At 34.6% G+C, this 19,279-nt stretch overlaps 1 protein-coding gene across 1 annotated transcript; it reads right to left on the reverse strand.

Moving 5' to 3' along the window:
• Positions 1–1,220: 1,220 nt before the first annotated feature.
• Positions 1,221–18,449, reverse strand: LOC110889185 (serine/threonine protein phosphatase 2A regulatory subunit B''beta). Its single transcript, XM_022136691.2, has 13 exons — positions 17,933–18,449; positions 14,888–15,100; positions 13,534–13,639; positions 13,323–13,422; positions 12,832–12,934; positions 10,685–10,775; positions 10,084–10,225; positions 9,509–9,656; positions 7,919–8,028; positions 6,563–6,719; positions 4,938–5,063; positions 4,678–4,845; positions 1,221–1,515 (listed from the first exon to the last, which is right to left on the reverse strand). Exons 1-12 carry the CDS (start codon positions 18,080–18,082, stop codon positions 4,705–4,707), a joined length of 1,587 nt encoding a protein of 528 aa, XP_021992383.1. The 5' UTR covers positions 18,083–18,449; the 3' UTR covers positions 1,221–1,515; positions 4,678–4,704.
• Between the last annotated feature and the right edge of the window lie 830 nt (positions 18,450–19,279).

Consider the following 19,279-nt stretch of genomic DNA (forward strand, 5'->3'; position numbering starts at 1 on the left):
TTCATAAGGTTATAAGCTTACAACAATAATCCACGTAACATCTAATTCATAAGGTTACAAGTTTACAACTATAAGCGACGATATTTTCGCAACACGTTAAATATAAAATTCATAAGGTTATAAGCTTACAACAATAATCCAGTAACGTCTATGCCCGCAAATTAGAAAATCGGATGATGTGTTATAAGGTTTTTATGGTTTGAAGAGGTTCTTATTATTCTTATACATATATTGTTACATGTTTAACAATCCATCCATAATTCCATATCTTTCAACTCCAAATTGAAAGGAAGATATATTCCATGAGTATTTTTCGACTAAGGGTGTATAGGTAAAATTTGTTGGGAAGAGTTGAAATTTTTATTTGTATAGAGGTGTTTGTTTCACAAGGTTGTTGTATTTAATTATTTATAGATAAAAAGTATAATTAAATACAAAATTACCAAAAAAACCTCAAATAATAAGATAATAAATTAAAGAGTAATTTAATATTTTTTTTGAATGGTAACGCTTGCTCTACTCTACTAATTTAATCAAAGTTATAATGCTATTGAAAAACCTCAAATAACGCAATTTCTTCTTATTAACTAAAACGTCTTTCAAACTCAATTTTGTTGTATTAAATCTCTATAGTTATCTATATGAAAATTATGTAAATTAATAACTTGTACTCAATTAATTAATCAAAATTTGTTGAAGTAACACTTAATTATGTTGTATAAAAATATACATCTTATTTTAAGGGGCAATATACATCTTATTTTAAAGGGCAAGACACTTTAAAATCGTAAAACTCATCTTAAAAGTTAAAAAAGTGAGTTGAGTGACTTTTTTTTTTTTTTTTTTTTTGTGTGTTTTACTGTCTATGAACATCAATATTTAGATTTATACTTTTATTTAAAGCTCTAGTATTTATTTTTATCAAAGTGTTTCACAAAATAAATGTAACTAAAATATGTATAATGACATCGAATAACCTAAAAATTAAGCTCCGGACAAAATTAATTAGAAGGTATTCGAGTAACGTAATTAACACTAATTTATATAAACACCTAAAAAGCATATTGGTGTAAAGTAATAGTAACATTTGCCGTTAAAAAAACTAATTCATAAATGTGACGTCATTATCTAGTTTCACTTGAAAGGTATACTTTTTAAATCATCTATTTTTTGTTTGACTTTAATCAATTGACTTCTATAAGTCAACCGTTGACCACGAATTCAATGAATTGATCAAATATCCTTTTATTATTGGTGGGTTACATATTGTCTTTGATGTTGGTCTCAAAACAAAGTATTATCTTCAAACAAGATATTACATACAGAAAATCCAATTGTTAAAAATCACCCGAGTCGATTTGGTTCAAAACGTAACACTTCTATCGACCGCGTAATTTGAGAACTCGGTTTTACTTGCCTGACAGTTGCTCGTTTCACGCGATGGAAGTTTCTAGAAACTTTACAGCCTTTCTGTTGGGCTTTCTGATTTAAATTAAAAATTGCATTCTATTTCACCTGCATAAAAAAAGTAAATTCAGAAAACTATGTTTATGACCACCTGTCATGTTTTATCTCTAGCGGGTCGAACGGGTCAATTAAGAAAGAGTCAACTGCCATTTCCGTCCCTGTGGTTTGTCCAATTATGTCGGCCCAGGCCAAATTTCAAATTTGTACTATTTCCATCACTGACATTCTTGAAACATGCGAGTTCCGTCCAAAATTAACATCTGTTAGACCACCCGTAGTGGGGCGTGATTTTTAAAAAAAATTGAAAAAAAACGCCTTAAAACGCCCCCCCCCCCCATTACACTAGGCGTTATTTTAAAAAAAAAATTCTGAAATTTGAGTTTGGCGTTATTATTAAAACGCTGCATACCTCCATTTCATTCTTGCGTGTAGCCAATGGGAGAAGAAGTTGGTTTGACCAGCCAATGATCATTTAGTTTGTTTGTTTTTTTTTTAATGATTGGAAGGGGCATTATTCCCACTACGCCATTTTTGCAATAACGCCCCATGCTGACTGGACTGCCACGTGTCGGATAATGCCCCATGGTGGGGGCATTATTTTTCTTAACCACTACACATGGTCTTATGCCAGTTTCGTCCGAGTGGTTTGTCCAATTATGCCGGCAGGTTTTAACAGACGTTAGTTGTTTGGACAGAACTGGCATGTTTCAAGAATGTCAGGGACTGAAATAACACAAATATGAAATTTGGCCTGGACGGGCATAATTGGACAAACCACCAAGACGAAAATGGCAGTTAACTCATTAAGAAAATAGAATACGGTCAAATAGGTCAAAAAGGCTTTGCCTAAATGGCTAAATGTACCCCTATGTGCTTGTTAAACCCCCTATGCATACATGTATAAAAAATGTATACGTGCGTATAGGGCTGCAAACGAACTGAACGAACACGGACAAGACCTTGTTTGTGTTCGTTTGTTTAGAAATATATGTGTTCGCGAACCGTTCACGAACACTTATCGAACGAGATTTTATGTTCGTGTTCGTTTGTTAAGGAAATGAACTTGTTCGTGTTCGTTTGTGTTTGTTTGTTAATTTTAGGCAACGAACAAAAACGAATGTTTACGAACACAAATGAGCACAAACTAATGTTCATGAACAAAAATGGAAACAAACGAACACAAACAATCGTTCATGAACAGAATATATAATACACTGACATTTAATAGATATTTAATTTGTCGGAATTTTGAAGTATTTAAATAAATATAAAAACTAAAAACACTAATGAACTATCGAACACAAACGAACACGTTACCGAACGTTCATGAACATAAACGAACAAACACGACCTCTGTTCATGTTTGTTCATTTAACGAAACGAACGAAATTTCTTGTTCGTGTTCTTTTGTTTAATAAACGAACGAACACAAACGAACTTCGCGCCGAACGGTTCACGAACTGTTCGCCGAACGTTTGGTTCGTTTGCAACCCTACGTGTGTATGGTACTTTATGTGTTTTATACAGGCATAACATGTATAAAAAATGTATACGTGCGTATGGTACTTTACGTGTTTTATACAGGCATAACAAGTGGTATATGAACGTATAAAATTGGTATACCGGCATGTATAAGAAGTAGTATACAGGCGTATAAGTGCTTTCAAACAGGACAAAGTGAAATTTTTTTTACTTTTTATTTTCAAAATCTTTAGTTTGGTATTAAAATTGTTGATGTATATGGACTATGGTTCATGAATTTTAAACATATGCATAACTTCATGTATAACATATTAAAAAATTAAATAAATGATAAATGACCAGTTCCAAGTCCCAAACCGTCAGCTGGACCGTTAAACCGCCAAACCTCAAAACCAAACCGTATAAATCTCAAATTGCCCAACCCGGCCAACTGTTGGTTTCAATTTATGCGAAAAAGAAAACCCATCATTTTATTCAAAGACTGAAATTATTATTCTATTTAAACTTTAAATTTTAAATTTTATTAAAAGACTGAAATTATTATTCGATTGAACTTAATTTAAAAAATATATATATTTCATTAAATCACATTCTATCAAAAACCTGCATTAATTGCAATTCTGAAATTGTTGCATTTTAAGGGGTGATAGAATTAATATTTAGCTATTAATTACTGAAATTATTATTCTATTTAAACTTTAAATTTTATTCAAAGACTGAAATTATTATTCGATTGAATTTAATTTAAAAAATATATATATATATATTTCATTAAATCACATTCTATCAAAAACCTGCATTAATTGCAATTCTGAAATTGTTGCATTTTAAGGGGTGATAAAACTAATATTTAGCTATTAATTTAATGCATTGACTTTTTTTTTGAAAGGTGCGAATTATTCGCGAATGTCGGGAGGTCTAGCATACGTTGTCTTAACCGGGTCCGTGCTATAGAGCCCCCTCGCATAATAGATCCCCAATTTAAACCCGTCAACGAGAAACCCCTGTCACCCAGACTCGAACTTGAGACCTGGAGGGGAAAACTCACCCGGGCCCACCATAGGTGGAACTTAAATACCTGTGGCCCACCATAGCTATTAATTTAATGCATTGACTATAATTCCTGAACTTTGTATACTTTTATAAAAGGGTGTACCTATTGGCACACCCAAATGCCTATATGCACACCAAAAAGGGCTTTTTTGTCCTATATGCACACCTTGTAGTGTCGAGTTGTGGCCAAAGCGCGGCGTTTTGGTCCGGTCAACCAGACAAAAGACTGACTGGTGTCTGACGGGTCTGTTGACCGGACCAAAACGCCGAGCTTTGGCTGCGTTTTGGTCCTGTCAACCAGACAAAAGATTGTCCCTGGTTGACAGAACCAAAACGCGAGCTTGACGGGTGTCTGACGGGTCTGTTGACCGGACCAAAACGCAGAGCTTTGGCTGCGTTTTGGTCCTGTCAACCAGACAAAAGATTGACCGGGTGTCTGGTTGACAGAACCAAAACGCGGCCAAAGCTCGGCGTTTTGGTCCGGTCAAAAGACCCGTCAGTCTTTGTCTGATTGACCGGACCAAAACGCCGCGCTTTGACCGCAGCTCGACACTACTGGGTGTGCATATAGGACAAAAAAGTCCTTTTTGGGCTGACTATCTACACACCAAGTGTACAAATAGTCTCCCCCTTATAAAAATAACATCTTAACATTTATTCCATTAAATTAAATACCTGAATTAGTAGTTTTCCAAATTGAAGTCAAAAGGGCGCCTCAAGAGACTCATCCCATACATCTGCACTTCCATTAGAAGCATCATCCGCATCGTCTTCCATCGAAAGCCTTATATATTCGCGATGCGCAAATCGGTCCCACTCGGTCAACGTTGGATTCTCACGCTCCTGTTTACGACAAAACAGTTATTTACGTTTCTACCCCCCTATTCATTTTAGCAAAATATTAATTTAAAAAAAAATACTTTTGTGATTGATACCTGACGAATGAGAAACGGGTCGCGAGATTCAAAGGCCATGAACTTATTAAGGTTAAATAAGATATTGAAACAACTCCCGGAAAGCTTGTTTCCTTTCAAGTCGTTTAAAGTAAAATACGCCTCATCCTGTAAGTCGAATATTTTTTGATTAAATAATATATGTGATAATTATATGAGAACTAGAAGTGAGTCATATCGACCCATTTACTAATGATTTTACGAACCGCCAAAATTTTAGGTTGCGTTTTTACACAGAAGAACAGGTCAAACAAAAAATACGAGCGACAGTCGCTAACACAAGATACGTAGGTTCAGGTTATATACGAGCTGACACGGCTAACCCATTTAAACGGTGATCGAATTCTGACCAAAACACGACATTAGCATGAGAACACAAATCTAACACGGTTTATGCTATATATTTTAGGTTTGCAGACTATGCAGTTAATATCAGTCACCATGTAAAATATCGTGTCAAATATCATATTTGGTCAGAATATCAGTAATTCGGTACCAATATTATCGGCGATATTTGACCGATATATCACCAATATATAACTGAATTGTTAGTGTTAAATTGCTATATATATAAATTCTGCATGATATTAAAATTACCGATATCTCACTGAGATAGCCTATATCTCAAATACCGGTCCTTGACCGATATCCGATATTTTACCACATTAACTGCATGGCTTGCAGATGGACCCATTTCACATGTTTATGTCATAACTTAGAGTAAATTGCCATTTTAGTCCCTGAGGTTTGACCAAAATTGCCACTTTAGTTCAAATAGTTTTTTTCTTGCCATTTTAGTCCAAATAGTTTTGTTTTCTGCCATTTTAGTCCCTGACTTTTTTCATTTTTGCCATTTTCATCCAACCCACTAAGTCCATTAAAAAAATTTAGTTAACTTAGGTGAATTTTGGTCAAACCACATTTTTCTTTCTTTTTTTGCAGGTGCGATGGTATGGGGATAGTGTTGTGCCGGTTTACAGTAAAGATGATGGCGGTGGTTGTTGGTTTTACGATGATGGCGGTGGTGTTGGCTGATGACGTGGGTGGCGGAAAAGTAGCCGGTGGTGGTGGAAATGGCGGGTGGTGATGGTGGTGAGGTGGGTGGGTGGGTGATGACGTTGCAGGCAGGTGGCGGCGATGATAGAAGGTTGTGATGGGGTGGGTGGTGGGAGGTGGTGGTCGATGAAAATGGCAAAAAATGACAAAATTCAGGGACTAAAATGACAGAAAACAAAACCATTTGGACTATAATGGAAAGAAAAAAACTATTGGACTAAAGTGGCAATTTTGGTCAAACCTCAGGGACTAAATGGTAATTTACTCCATAACTTAAACTGATTGGGTATTTTATGCCAAAAGTTAAAAGATAAAATTAAGAATCATGTTTATAGTTTAAACGTTGTTATTTTATGTATATTTGTATGTTTTTGTTGTAAATTTGTAATTACGAATGAAACTATGACTAGCACTTAAAATTAAACAAGACAAATGATAACACTAGCCCAGCCCATTTTGACCGTACAAAAAATTACTCCATTTGAACATGAGCCCATTTTAACGCACTACCCAATCGGGTATGACCCGTTAGACCAAGACGAGCCGGGTACCTGTGGTTTAACCATGTCGACTATCTGACATAATATGTCCTCAAAAAGAACAGGCTCTTGGGCCATACATTCCATCCTATGTAACTGCTCTTCATAGAAAAACTGTAACTCGTTCCTTGTCAGCACACCGTTTCCGTCTAAATCTATACACTTAAACCTGAAAACAAGTTTTCATCTTTTTTGTTAACGAACATTTTAACCCTGTGCAATACACGGCTTGAATTAGTAAAACTTGGTTTTATTTTTATAATTTTAAGAGTTAATTGCTGTTTTCGTCCCTGTGGTTTGTCAAAAATCACTATTTCAGTCCATTAGTTTAAAAATTACGATTTCAGTCCCTGTGGTTTCACTTTCGTAACCATTTCAGTCCCTGTGGTTTCACTTTCGTAACCATTTCAATCCATTTATTCTGTTAGTACAGGTACTGAAATGGTTACAAGGTGGACTGAAATGGTTACGAAAGTGAAACCACAGGGATTGAAATCGCAATTTTTAAACTAATAGACTGAAATAGTGATTTTTGACAAACCACAGGGATGAAAACAGTAATTAACTCTAATTTTAAATATGTGGGATCATAAAAGGCAAAAGAAGAAAATGAGAATCACAACTCTTAAATTTGAAAAAAAGCGGAATGTAATATTGAAAAGGAAATCGGGTAAATTTGAAACAGGCAAGGATCCGCGTGTAAGTTAAATGGGTATACGGTTTAGGCGAAAAACAAAAATTAAGGTTGCCTAGAATTGTGCCATGTGTCCCTTAAATTTTTTTTTATTATTATGTTTAGGTATAAGGCATAATAAATAAGTAATAATATAAAGATAGGGATAGAGATTATATATAATGATTTAACATGTATATTTCTACATTGTAGGAAGTAAAAATTAATATTTGAATTCAAATTAGTATAAAAGATAAATGTGAGAGACTGATTCTAGTTGTGACACGTGGCATTCTTTGGAATCATTTATTATAGAGTTAATTGCCCGGATGGTCCCTGTGGTTTCACGTTTTTTCATGTTTAGTCCCCACCTTTTGGAAATAGCAGGTATGCTCCCTATGGTTTGTCCTTTTGTTACTCGGATAGTCCCCTGACATTTACTCAGGGGACTATCCGAGTAACAAAATGACAAACCATAGGGAGCATACCTGCTATTTCCAAACTAACTGACATCTACTCAGGGGACTATCCGAGTAACAAAATAACAAACCATAGGGAGCATACCTGCTATTTTCAAAAGGTGGGGACTAAATGTGAAAAAACGTTAAACCACAGGGACCATCCGGGCAATTAACTCTAATAGGGATTATAATAATAACTAATGCGATGCTCCAAAGATAAAATTACGATTATACCAGTACTCAAGACTCGGCTCAGATGACTTATCCTCTTCAGCCAAAATGAAGTAAACAAAATCTTCATATCCCATTTTCCCTTCAACTTCACTCGTGAACTTTCTTGGAACCTGAGATTTAACTGAAGCATTAAAAAGACATACAGGTTGAAAAATGGCAGGTTAGGTAACGGGTTGGGTTGGGACGGGTCGGGTAGGTTCGGTTAAGGTGATCTCAAATAACTTTCTACCCATTTAAAAAAAATAGTTAGTTTGTTAAATAAAAGAGTAAACTGCCAAAATGGTCCCTGAGGTTTGGTCACTTTTGCCATTTTAGTCCAAAACTCAAATCTTTTGAATCTGGGTCCCTGTGGTTTCAAATTTGTTGCCACTTTCATCCAAAAGCAAAATCTTGTCAGATTTTTCAGTTAACATCAAGTTTTTTTTGTCTTTTTCCTCCCTTTTAATGAAAGGGCAAAATGGTCAGATTTTTTTAATTTGTTATAATAAAACGTTAAAAGACCATTTTGCCCTTCATTATAAGGGAGAAAAAAGACAAAAAAATGGATGTTAACTAAAAAATCTGACCAGATTTTGATTTTGGATGAAAATGGCAACAAAATTGAAACCACAGGGACCCAGATTCAAAAGTTTGAGTTTTGGACTAAAATGACAAAAGTGACCAAACCTAAGGGACCATTTTAGCTGTTAACTCTAAATAAAATAAGAGTAAGGTACACGGATGGTCCGTATGGTTAACCTAAGGTTTGGATTTGATCCCTAGCTTTTCAAAAGTACACGGGTGGTCCCTATGGTTTGCACTTTGTAATGAATGCATTAAGTCCCCAGCTAACAAATCTAAAGGTTTTAGCAAGTCCGAGTTAGGGACTAATTGCGTTACAAGGTGCAAACTACAGGGACCATGATGTACTTTTGGCAAAAATTGGGGGCTAAATGCGTTACAAAGTGCAGACCAGTATACCACAGAGACCATGATGTACTTTTGGCAAAAAAAATTGGGGATTAAATGCTTTACAAAGTGCAAACCACAGGGACCATGATGTACTTTTGGCAAAAAAAATTGGGGACTAAATGCGTTACAAAGTGCAAACCACAGGGACTATCCATGTATTTTCAATTTATAATAGTAAATAATATTATAAAAACAGAGACGATTACAGACTAATGGCAGGTAGACGAGCAACAAGTTGCGCCGCTACCCCCTTCTGAATAGCAAACTCTACCCTGCTAAACACAAAATTCTGCCCCTTAACATGCGCGGTGTTACTATGATAAATTTTGGAAAGCTAGGGACCAAATCCAAAATTTTGGTCAACCACAGGGACCGTCCATGTACCTTTACTCATAAAATAATAATACCATATTTTTTTTATTAAATGATTAAGGATGTTTTTGTAATTAAACAATTTGGGCAAGAACTTTCGACCTTACTCGACCCTTTGACTCATTTCCTTTTGAACTATTTTTTTATAATTTAATTGTTTAACCGTTTCATTTAAGCTAATTATTTTATTTGACCCGAGCCGAGGGGACAAAACATAACCTTTATTGATGAAAAAACATAATAATTCTTCACATAAACGTTACAAACCTGAGAGAATATTCGATCAACAATTCTGTAAGTGAGCGCATGGTTACCATATCGTATAAGATTCTCTTTATCGATCAAGAAATCATGATCAGTGTCCAGCTCCCAGAACTTACAATATATTACGTAGAAGTGCTCATAAGAGAAAAACCTAATTAAAAATAAAAATAAAAAAATGAATAAATATTCCTGAAGTTAAAATTTATAGTTTCATCTTTTAATGTGAAAAATATAGTTGATTTAGAACAATAAAAATTACTCAAATTAGAGTAAACTTCCGTTTTGCTCTCTGTGGTTTGGTCACTTTAACGGTTTTGCCCCAAACCTTTAAAAATAGCCATTTTACTCCCTGATGTTTTGGTTTTGTTGCCAGTTTGCTCCCTGCGGGGAGCAAAATGGAAAAACAAACAATTTGGATGGAGTTAGAGGCGGGGAGCAAACTGGCAAAAAAACCGAAACATCAGGGAGTAAAATGGCTATTTTTAAAGGTTTGGAGCAAAACCGTTAAAGTGACCAAACCACAGGGAGCAAAACGGAAGTTTACTCTAAAAATAAATATCTTTTTGATAAACTATTACCTTAAAACTTTGTTTATGTCCTCTTCTTCATCGGCGTGAAGCATTGCAGCAATTAAGTTTCCACGTTTGAGTTCCTTGAGTGTAAGACGACCGTTACCCGCTCGATTCACGTAGTAGTAGATTCTGTATATTACCGTTTCAGCTGGCAATAACAATAAAAAATATCTTAAAACAAATAATTGTATTCAACAGATAATAGAGAAAAATGCATAAACAGATAAAACTTTACACCTTTCCCATACCACTAACAAATTAGTTGAAAAACATAAATCAACAATTATTCTAGTACGTTATGTTTTTCTAATGACTTTGTAATGTTTTTATTTTTTTAATGAAATTATGGGTTTTTTTTTAAATTTTATAGTTATTAAAATTGGCATTTAATTTAAAAAATAAAATATATAAATAAAAAAATAATTAGGTAATGATGACGGGGCTTTATCCCACACCCTGCAAGTTAAGGGAGGGCGTGATAAAGCCCCCTGGCTGACGTGGATCCTAGGTGGCGCTGACGTGTCATGATAAAGGGGCTTTATCCCACACCCCATAGCCTAAGATGCCATATCAACAACTTTTTTTTTAAATCAGCAAAAAAATATACCATATCTCTCTTGAAATTCAGGTGTGCTCTGTAAGAATTCCAATCCTGGATGCGTTGTCAGTAGCTCACGAAGTATCGGTTTGAAATCCTCCTATAGCCGAGTTGAAAACAAATTAATATGATAGTTCTCAATTTACGGTTAAAAGATTATATATATATATATATATATATATATATATATATATATATATATATATATAACAAAATAAATCAATCAATCAATAAAAGAAGCAAGGTAATGAAAACTAAACATCTAGAGGGAAAGAGAACAAACTCACTTCATTGCTACTGTTATTTTTAATTGATGATTTTTTTTTAAAAAAGAGTAAACTGCCATTTTGGTCCCTGTGGTTTGGTCAATTTTGCCACTTTAGTTCAAAACTCAAACTTTTTGCATCTGGGTCCTGTGGTTTCAGTTTTATTGCCATTTTGGTCCAAAAATGAAATCAGGTCATATTTGTCTTATAAAATCCTGCTATTTTGTCATTTTCCGTAGGTGCAAAATGATCATTTCTTTTTTATAAATAAATACCATATTTTATAAGACAAATATGACCTGATTTGCCCCTGAGGAAAATGATAAAATTGCAGGATTTTATAAGACAAATATGACCTGATTTCATTTTTGGACCAAAATGGCAATAAAACTGAAACCACAGGACCCAGATGCAAAAAGTGTGAGTTTTGGACTAAAGTGGCAAAAGTGACCAAACCACAGGGACCAAAATGGCAGTTTACTCTTTAAAAAAAGGTATATTGATATATTACCAGCTTTGCCCTTATATCCTGTATACAGACTATAATCTATGAGTAAAGTACATGGATGGTCCCTGTGGTTTACCAAAATTTTGGATTTGGTCCCTAGCTTTCCAAAAGTACATGGATAGTCCCTGTGGTTTGCAATTTGTAACGTATTTAGTCCCCAGCCAACATATCTTAAGGTTTTAGCATGTCCGAGTTAGGGACTAAACGCGTTACAAAGTGCAAACCACAGGGACCATCCATGTACTTTTGGCAAAAGTTGGGGACTAAATGCGTTACAAAGTGCAAACCACAGGGATCATCTGTGTACTTTTGAAAAGCTAGGGATCAAATCCAAATTTTTGGTAAACCACAGGGATCATCTGTTTACTATACTCATAATCTATATAAAGTACCTGATAATATGTAAAAAGTACAGATACATGTCATATTGATTTAAAAGTCGATATATCTCTAATTTTCAAACGATATGCAATTATTGTTTTGAGTTAAATGCCAGTTTAGTCCCTGTGGTTAGGGCGATTTTGCCAGTTTAGTCCAAAGGTTTGAAATGTTGCCATTTTAGTCCAAATAGTTTGAAACATTGCCATTTTAGTCCACTGGGTTAACTTCATCCCATTTTTCTGTTAACGAGAAGGGCAATTCGGTCATTTTATATGGCCGAATTGCCTTTCTATTTAGCAGAATTATATATAAAATGACTGAATTGCCCTTCTAGTTAACAGAAAAAATGGATGAAGTTAACCCAATGGACTAAAATGCCAACGTTTGAAACTATTTGGACTAAAATGGCAACGTTTCAAACCTTTGGACCAAACTAGAAAAATTGCCCAAACCACAGGGACTAAAAAGGTATTTAACTCTATTGTTTTTATAACTCAAAGAAAGTCAATGTTATATTTGGCAGACATTACTAAACCAAAAAATGTAACATTTTTAAAAGAGTTAATAGCCAAAATGGTCCCTGAGGTTTGCTCACTTTTGCCACTTTAGTCCAAAATCCAAAAATTTTAAATTTGGGTCCCTGAGGTTTGCATTTTGTTGCCATTTTAGTCCAAATTTCAAAAACCCCCTTTTTTGACTGTTGCAAACAGCCTATTTTGTTCTTTTGTGCAGGGGTATTCTGGGTTCTTGATATGAGTTTGTTATAATAACTCATAAAAGTGACTAAAATACCCCTGCACAAAAGGACAAAATAGGCTGGTTGCTACAGTCAAAAAAGGGAGTTTTTGAAATTTGGACTAAAATGGCAACAAAATGCAAACTTCAGGGACCCAGATTTAAAAATTTTGGATTTTGGACTAAAGTAGCAAAAATGAGCAAACCTCAGGGACCATTTTGGCTATTAACTCTTTTTAAAATTCCAAATAACTAAGAAAAATGACCTGAGTTAAATATCTCAAATCAGGCTGCTTTAATAACATAAATATCTGAGTTGCTACGTCTTTCGTCAGCATGTTATTGACCCAAAAATCCACAAATGCATCCCTGAAAACATATTATTAGAAACAAGAGTTAATTACTGTTTTCGTCCCCGAGGTTTGTCAAAAATCACTATTTCAGTCCATTAGTTTAAAATTTGCGATTTCAGTCCCTGTGGTTTCACTTTCGTAACCATTTCAGTCCCTGTGGTTTCACTTTCGTAACCATTTCAATCCATTTATTCTGTAAGTACAGGGACTGAAATGGTTACGAAAGTGAAACCACAGGGACTGAAATCGCAATTTTTAAACTAATGGACTGAAATAGTGATTTTTGACAAACCACAGGGACGAAAACAGTAATTAACTCTAGAAACAATATAGTTGATACATCAACCATTATGTAAGATTAAAACGAACTTTTTATGTTAGAAAATATTAAGTAAGAAACTCACTTGGTTACAACGCCGGTATTACCAACGTCTATCTTTTTAAAAAGAGTCGTAGAGAAGAACGATGGCAGCATGCATATTTCCTTCGTAACAGGTTTAAACTCTATTCATTCAAAGCAAAAATTAAAAATTAGCTATATAATTACATGGTGTAAAAAAAAAAAAAAAAAAAAAAAAAAAAAAAAAAAAAACACAGCGAAAATGTAAAACTCACCATCCAATGATAGGCCATTGGCATGACCGTAGAAGAACTGGTTACTTCTAAATAAACAACGTTCTTTTAGTTCGTTAGGGGGTGGACGTCCATTTTGAAAATAGAACTGCAACCATATAAACTATTTTAGTTAAATCCAAATAAATTAAAGAAACCGCGGGTCTATTCGTGTTACGTTTTATGCATAAGGAGTCAGACGACCCTGATTAAAAAATAAAGAGTATAATGCACGGATAGTCCCTGTGGTTTGGTGAAATTTCACCTTTAGTCCCCAACTTTTCAGAATTACACTCTTAGTCCCTGTGGTTTGACAAGCTGTTACTCAGATAGTCCCTAAAGCGGATGAAGGTTACTCGGATAGTCCCTGTGGTTTGACAAGTTGTTACTCAGATAGTCCCTGTGGTTTGACAAGTTGTTACTCGGATAGTCCTTGTCATTTCACACCCACTTAACCAGAAAAACTAACCTCCATCCTCTTTGGGGACTATCCAAGTAACAACTTGTCAAACCACAGGGACTAAGAGTGTAATTTTGAAAAGTTGGGGACTAAAGGTGAAATTTAATCAAACCACACGGACTATCCGTGCATTTTACTCATAAATAAATAAATAAATAAATAAATAAATAAATAAATAAAATCACTCCCTCCGCTGGAAAACAAATGTCCACCTTTCTACATATTTAAAAATGCATTACTTGCACGTTCGTCACACTGTGTGCCTTTTATCTAGACTATAGTGAACATTTACTTTGGAACGAAGGGAGTAGTTAAAAAAGAAAGGGGTCAAAATACCAAAACGGGGTTAATAGTGTAATAAAATAGTTTCTGCAATAATATTTGAGCTACGCAGTTAATGTGTTAAAATATCGATATTTGAGATACAAGTTATCTCAGTGAGATATCGATGGGATATCGGTACTTTTAATATCATGCAGAATTTATATATATAGCAATTTAACACTAACAATTCAGTGATACATCGGTTATATCGGTCAACTAAGGGTGATATATCGGTTATACCGGTCAATATCAATGATAATACAGGTACCGATATTTTACATGGAGACCCCGATATATCACCGATATTAATTGCATAGTATTTGAGTCATATATATCTATAATGATGTTTAAAAGAACTTGCACAAAAAGTATCTTGAGTCAACACAGCTTGACCCGACACATTTCGATTTGCAAAAAAAAAAAAAAAAAAAAAAAAAAAAAACAACTCATTTTGACCTGACAAAAACTGCCCATTTGACCCGATCCCATTTACCCGACTCACCCGCTCATTTTCCACCTCTACTAAAAGCAATGGCGCAATGCATACAAGAATTAGTAATTGGGGTAGCAAACCTGAGGTATTATCTCTTTGATGGGCTCGGTAATTACTTTCAAAGGAGAACCTAGAACAGACGGGCCCCTCTGTTTTGTTATGCGAGGAGAACCCGAAGAGCTTCTTGGTGAAAGTGGAGGCACAAGGTTGTTTCCGGCAGACTTTGGGCTGGAAGTTGCTCCAGCTACATTCAATGAAGCGCCTGCCTTAGCCTTATTTAGCAAAGACTTCACCTATTTACAAAAAAAAAAAAAAAAAAAAAAAAAAAAAAAAAGAAACATAAACATTTTATCTTGTATACAAAAAAACTATTTGCACAAATGGATGCTAGAGAGTGTAATACTAAATTACTGTTTTCGTCCCTGTGGTTTGTCAAAAATCACTATTTCAGTCCATTAGTTTAGAAATTGCGATTTCAGTCCCTCTGGTTTCACTTTCGTAACCATTTCAATCCCTGTGGTTTCACTTACATAACCATTTCAATCCATTTATTCTGTAAGTACAGGGACTGAAATGGTTACGAGGTGGACTGAAATGGTTACGCAAATGAAACCACAGGGACTGAAATCGCAATTTTTAAACTAATGGACTGAAATAGTGATTTTTGACAAACCACAGGGACGAAAACAGTAATTAACTCCTTATGCTTGCTTGTAAATACTAAATAGTGCAGAGGTCTATTTTACAAGAGTAGTGTAATTAAGATGTTTAAAGGATCCTAACAATATTGATTGCTTGTGATAAAAATTCATGCTAAAACAACAAAAGAGTAAAGTACACCGATGGTCCCTTTGTAACGCATTTAGTCCCTAGCCAACAAATCTAAGGGTTTTAGCATGTCCAAGTGAGGGACTAAATGCGTGACAAAGTGCAAACCACAGGGACCATCCATGTACTTTTGGAAAAAGTTGGGGACTAAATGCGTTACAAAGTGCAAACCACAGGAACCATCTGTGTACTTTTGGAAAGCTAGGGACCAAATCCAAAATTTAAGTAACCATGAGTGAGTTAAAGACGAAATAGGAGTAGGTAAGAGAAGAAATACCAATAGATATTGTTATTAATTTCAACTAAAAGATTAAAAAAAATATAGTTCTTATTAGAGTTAATTACTGGAGTTAATTACTGTTTTCGTCCCCGTGGTTTGTCAAAAATCACTATTTCAGTCCATTAGTTTATAAATTGCGATTTCAGTCCCTGTAGTTTCACTTTCGTAACCATTTCAGTCCCTGTGGTTTCACTTTCGTAACCATTTCAATCCATTTATTCTATTAGTACAGGGACTGAAATGGTTACGAGGTGGACTGAAATGGTTACGAAAGTGAAACCACAGGGACTGAAATCGCAATTTTTAAACTAATGGACTGAAATAGTGATTTTTGACAAACCACATGGACGAAAACAGTAATTAACTCTAATTTTACTGTTTTCGTCCATGTGGTTTGTGAAAAATCACTATTTCAGACCATTAGTTTAAAAATTGCGATTTGAGTCCCTGTGGTTTCACTTTCGTAACCATTTTACTCCCTGCGGTTTCACTTTCGTAACCATTTCAATCCATTATTCTGTTAAGTACATGGACTGAAATGGTTACGAGGTGGACTGACATGGTTACGAAAGTGAAACCACAGGGACTGAAATCGCAATTTTTAAACTAATGGACTGAAATAGTGATTTCTGACAAACCACAGGGACGGAAACAGTAATTAACTCTTCTTATTTTATAACAAAAAACCAATAATTTAAGAAGTCCCAAAGCATATCTTGTTGAATTCGGTAAGTGAAGAAACACTAATAGTTTCCTATTTATTATAGTTATAAAAGACAAAAGCGAAGTTCTTCGATAGTTATTACTTTCTACTTGCAAAGTTTAAGCATAATTATAATAGTCTCTTAAAGTAGATAATCATAATCAATCTACCTTTATCCAAATATTTATTATCCGTTAGATCAAAACTCAAAATTGCAGATATGCAGCTTTAACAAGCAATGCCCCCCCCCCCCCTTAAAGGGTACCTCTAATTGTGTCTCCTTATCTCAGAATTTCAAACGCTTCTACCGTAAGTGTAGCCTATGTAGTCTAAGGCCCAGGTTCCGCACAGCGCAATAATGCTTTGCGTCCATCAAGGCGCATAGGGGCAAGAAAACAAAAATAAACGGCCAAAATTTGCAAAAAAATATATATATATATATATAAAAACATCTAAATTGGTCTGAAAACTAGTCTAAAACATCTAAAAATTGCCTAGAACATGTTTACTCTGTGAACCTTGCTTGCTCGGGCCCTCATTTTTAAGCACCTTACGTCTTCAACCATAGTTGTTAATAGCGAATAGCGACAAGGGACCTGTATGCTACATAGTGAATAGCGACAAATAGCGACCGCTATTTTAAAAATAGTGATGCACTAGAAAAAGAATTTTGAAAATTTTTATATGTATATTATATTAAAATACCCTGGTCTATACGCTATTTTACATGTATATTTAACAAAAACCTATAATCCAGCTATTTTATAGCTATCTCATCATCATCATCATACCCAGTAAATCCCACCAATAGCAAAGCGAGGTAGGGTCTGAAGAGGGTAAGATGTAGACAGCCTTACCTCTACCCCGTAGGAATAGAGAGACTGCTTCCAGTGAGACCCCCTGCTCGAATTTTATAGCTATATCTAATTACTATTTATATCAAAAAAATAAAATTAACTGTTACTATTCTCGCTATCAGTCGCTATAACCCTAATAGCGACACTACATCGCTTCGCTACGTAGCGCGCTATGTCTTCAACCACCTAGAGTGATATCCTAACTCAATCTAGGGTACCACATTTCCATTAACCAAACTAACCACCCAAATCGAACCGTTAAATTCTCAAAAAAAAAAAAAAAAAAAAAAAAAAAAAAAAAAAAAAAAAAAAACTATAGCATTGAATTTCACCATATCATCATTATATCACCCTACTATTAACACACACGAAAAAAAAAAAAAAAAAAAAAAAAAAAAAAAAAAAACAAACAACCATTGAACATGAAACATTGAATCAAACAACAAGAACGAATTACCAAAGCAGTAGATTCAGGAAGCGAAAGCCATTGATCGAACAACTTATCCGCAACGAAAGAATTCGACTTAATAGCCAAAGAAGACACTTCATTCAGCTGCAACAATTCAGGATCAAGACGACCCACCTCCCCATTACAACCCATATCCATCAATCTTCTTATTACCCAATCTTCAATTCAAAATATACCCATTCAGATCTCAAATTAACAACCCTTTGAATCGATTAATCGATCCCCTTTTACCGCCAATCAATCGGCAACATGGTTTTGTTGTCGATGTGAAAACCGAATCAATCAAGAAACATTAGATCGTGGAAATCGTACGGAGAATGAATTGGGGTTTGGTTGTTGAATATGGGAGTGGGATCGGAGTGAAGTGGGTGGGAAAAAGGAATAGTTTTGGGATGAGAAGAGATTGAAATGAAGGTATTGTTATTGTATGATGAGAGAACACAGGAATTGGGATGATGGGGGGAAGAAAATGTATGTAGTTGTTCATCTTTTCTTGGAACTTTTTTTATTATTGTTTTTTGGTAATTAATATTCTTTTTTGTTCACTTTAATTTAATGGGTAGCAGTATCGAATTTCTCGAATTAAAAGATTTTTAAAATCACTTCGATACCGACTTTTAGCGTTTTCTGTACCAGGTTTGTGTCGGTTTTTACTTTCATGTACCGATAACCGTACCGGTATTTTCGATACCAATACTGGTTAACATAAGGTTATACACCTTAAAAAGTAAAGAAGATAATATAAATATTAAAAAACGATATATATTGTTATAATATTTAAAACACTATTTATAAATAATTTAATTCTTAGTTTTTTTTACTATTTTTTTTTGGTGTTGTGTTGTGTTATAATAAATAAACATTATTATTATAAATAATTTGGGAGTGTGGAACAGGGTAATACTGGACCGACATGAACCGGTTTGAAACTGGGTTAGGTTTAACATACTTGAGAATTGAGGATCGGCAAAATTTAAGTCGGATATTGCTAAAAGATATGTCATTGATAATGAATATATGTCTAGTGTTAAATATGCTACTGAAGAAAATGTGTATGAAGTAAGTGTCACTAGAGAAATCTACCACTGGTGATATTGCTATAGTCATTCAAGGTTAAAGGTTAAGAAGGCTAAACTGGTACAACAGGTTGTAATTAAGAGTGCGCCGCAACTCAGGAGAGCTTTATTATTTATAAGAGAACTATGACGGATAGGGTAACTTGCAACTTCCGGCAAGTTACCAACGATGAAGAATTGTTATGACAGTTTTGGTTCGAAAGAAGTGTTGTCGTTGATGGAATTCTTTGGAATGGAGATAAGTTACCTTTGGTTGCTT

This window comes from Helianthus annuus, chromosome 11 (genome assembly GCF_002127325.2).
Source record: "Helianthus annuus cultivar XRQ/B chromosome 11, HanXRQr2.0-SUNRISE, whole genome shotgun sequence".
Taxonomy (NCBI): domain Eukaryota; kingdom Viridiplantae; phylum Streptophyta; class Magnoliopsida; order Asterales; family Asteraceae; genus Helianthus; species Helianthus annuus.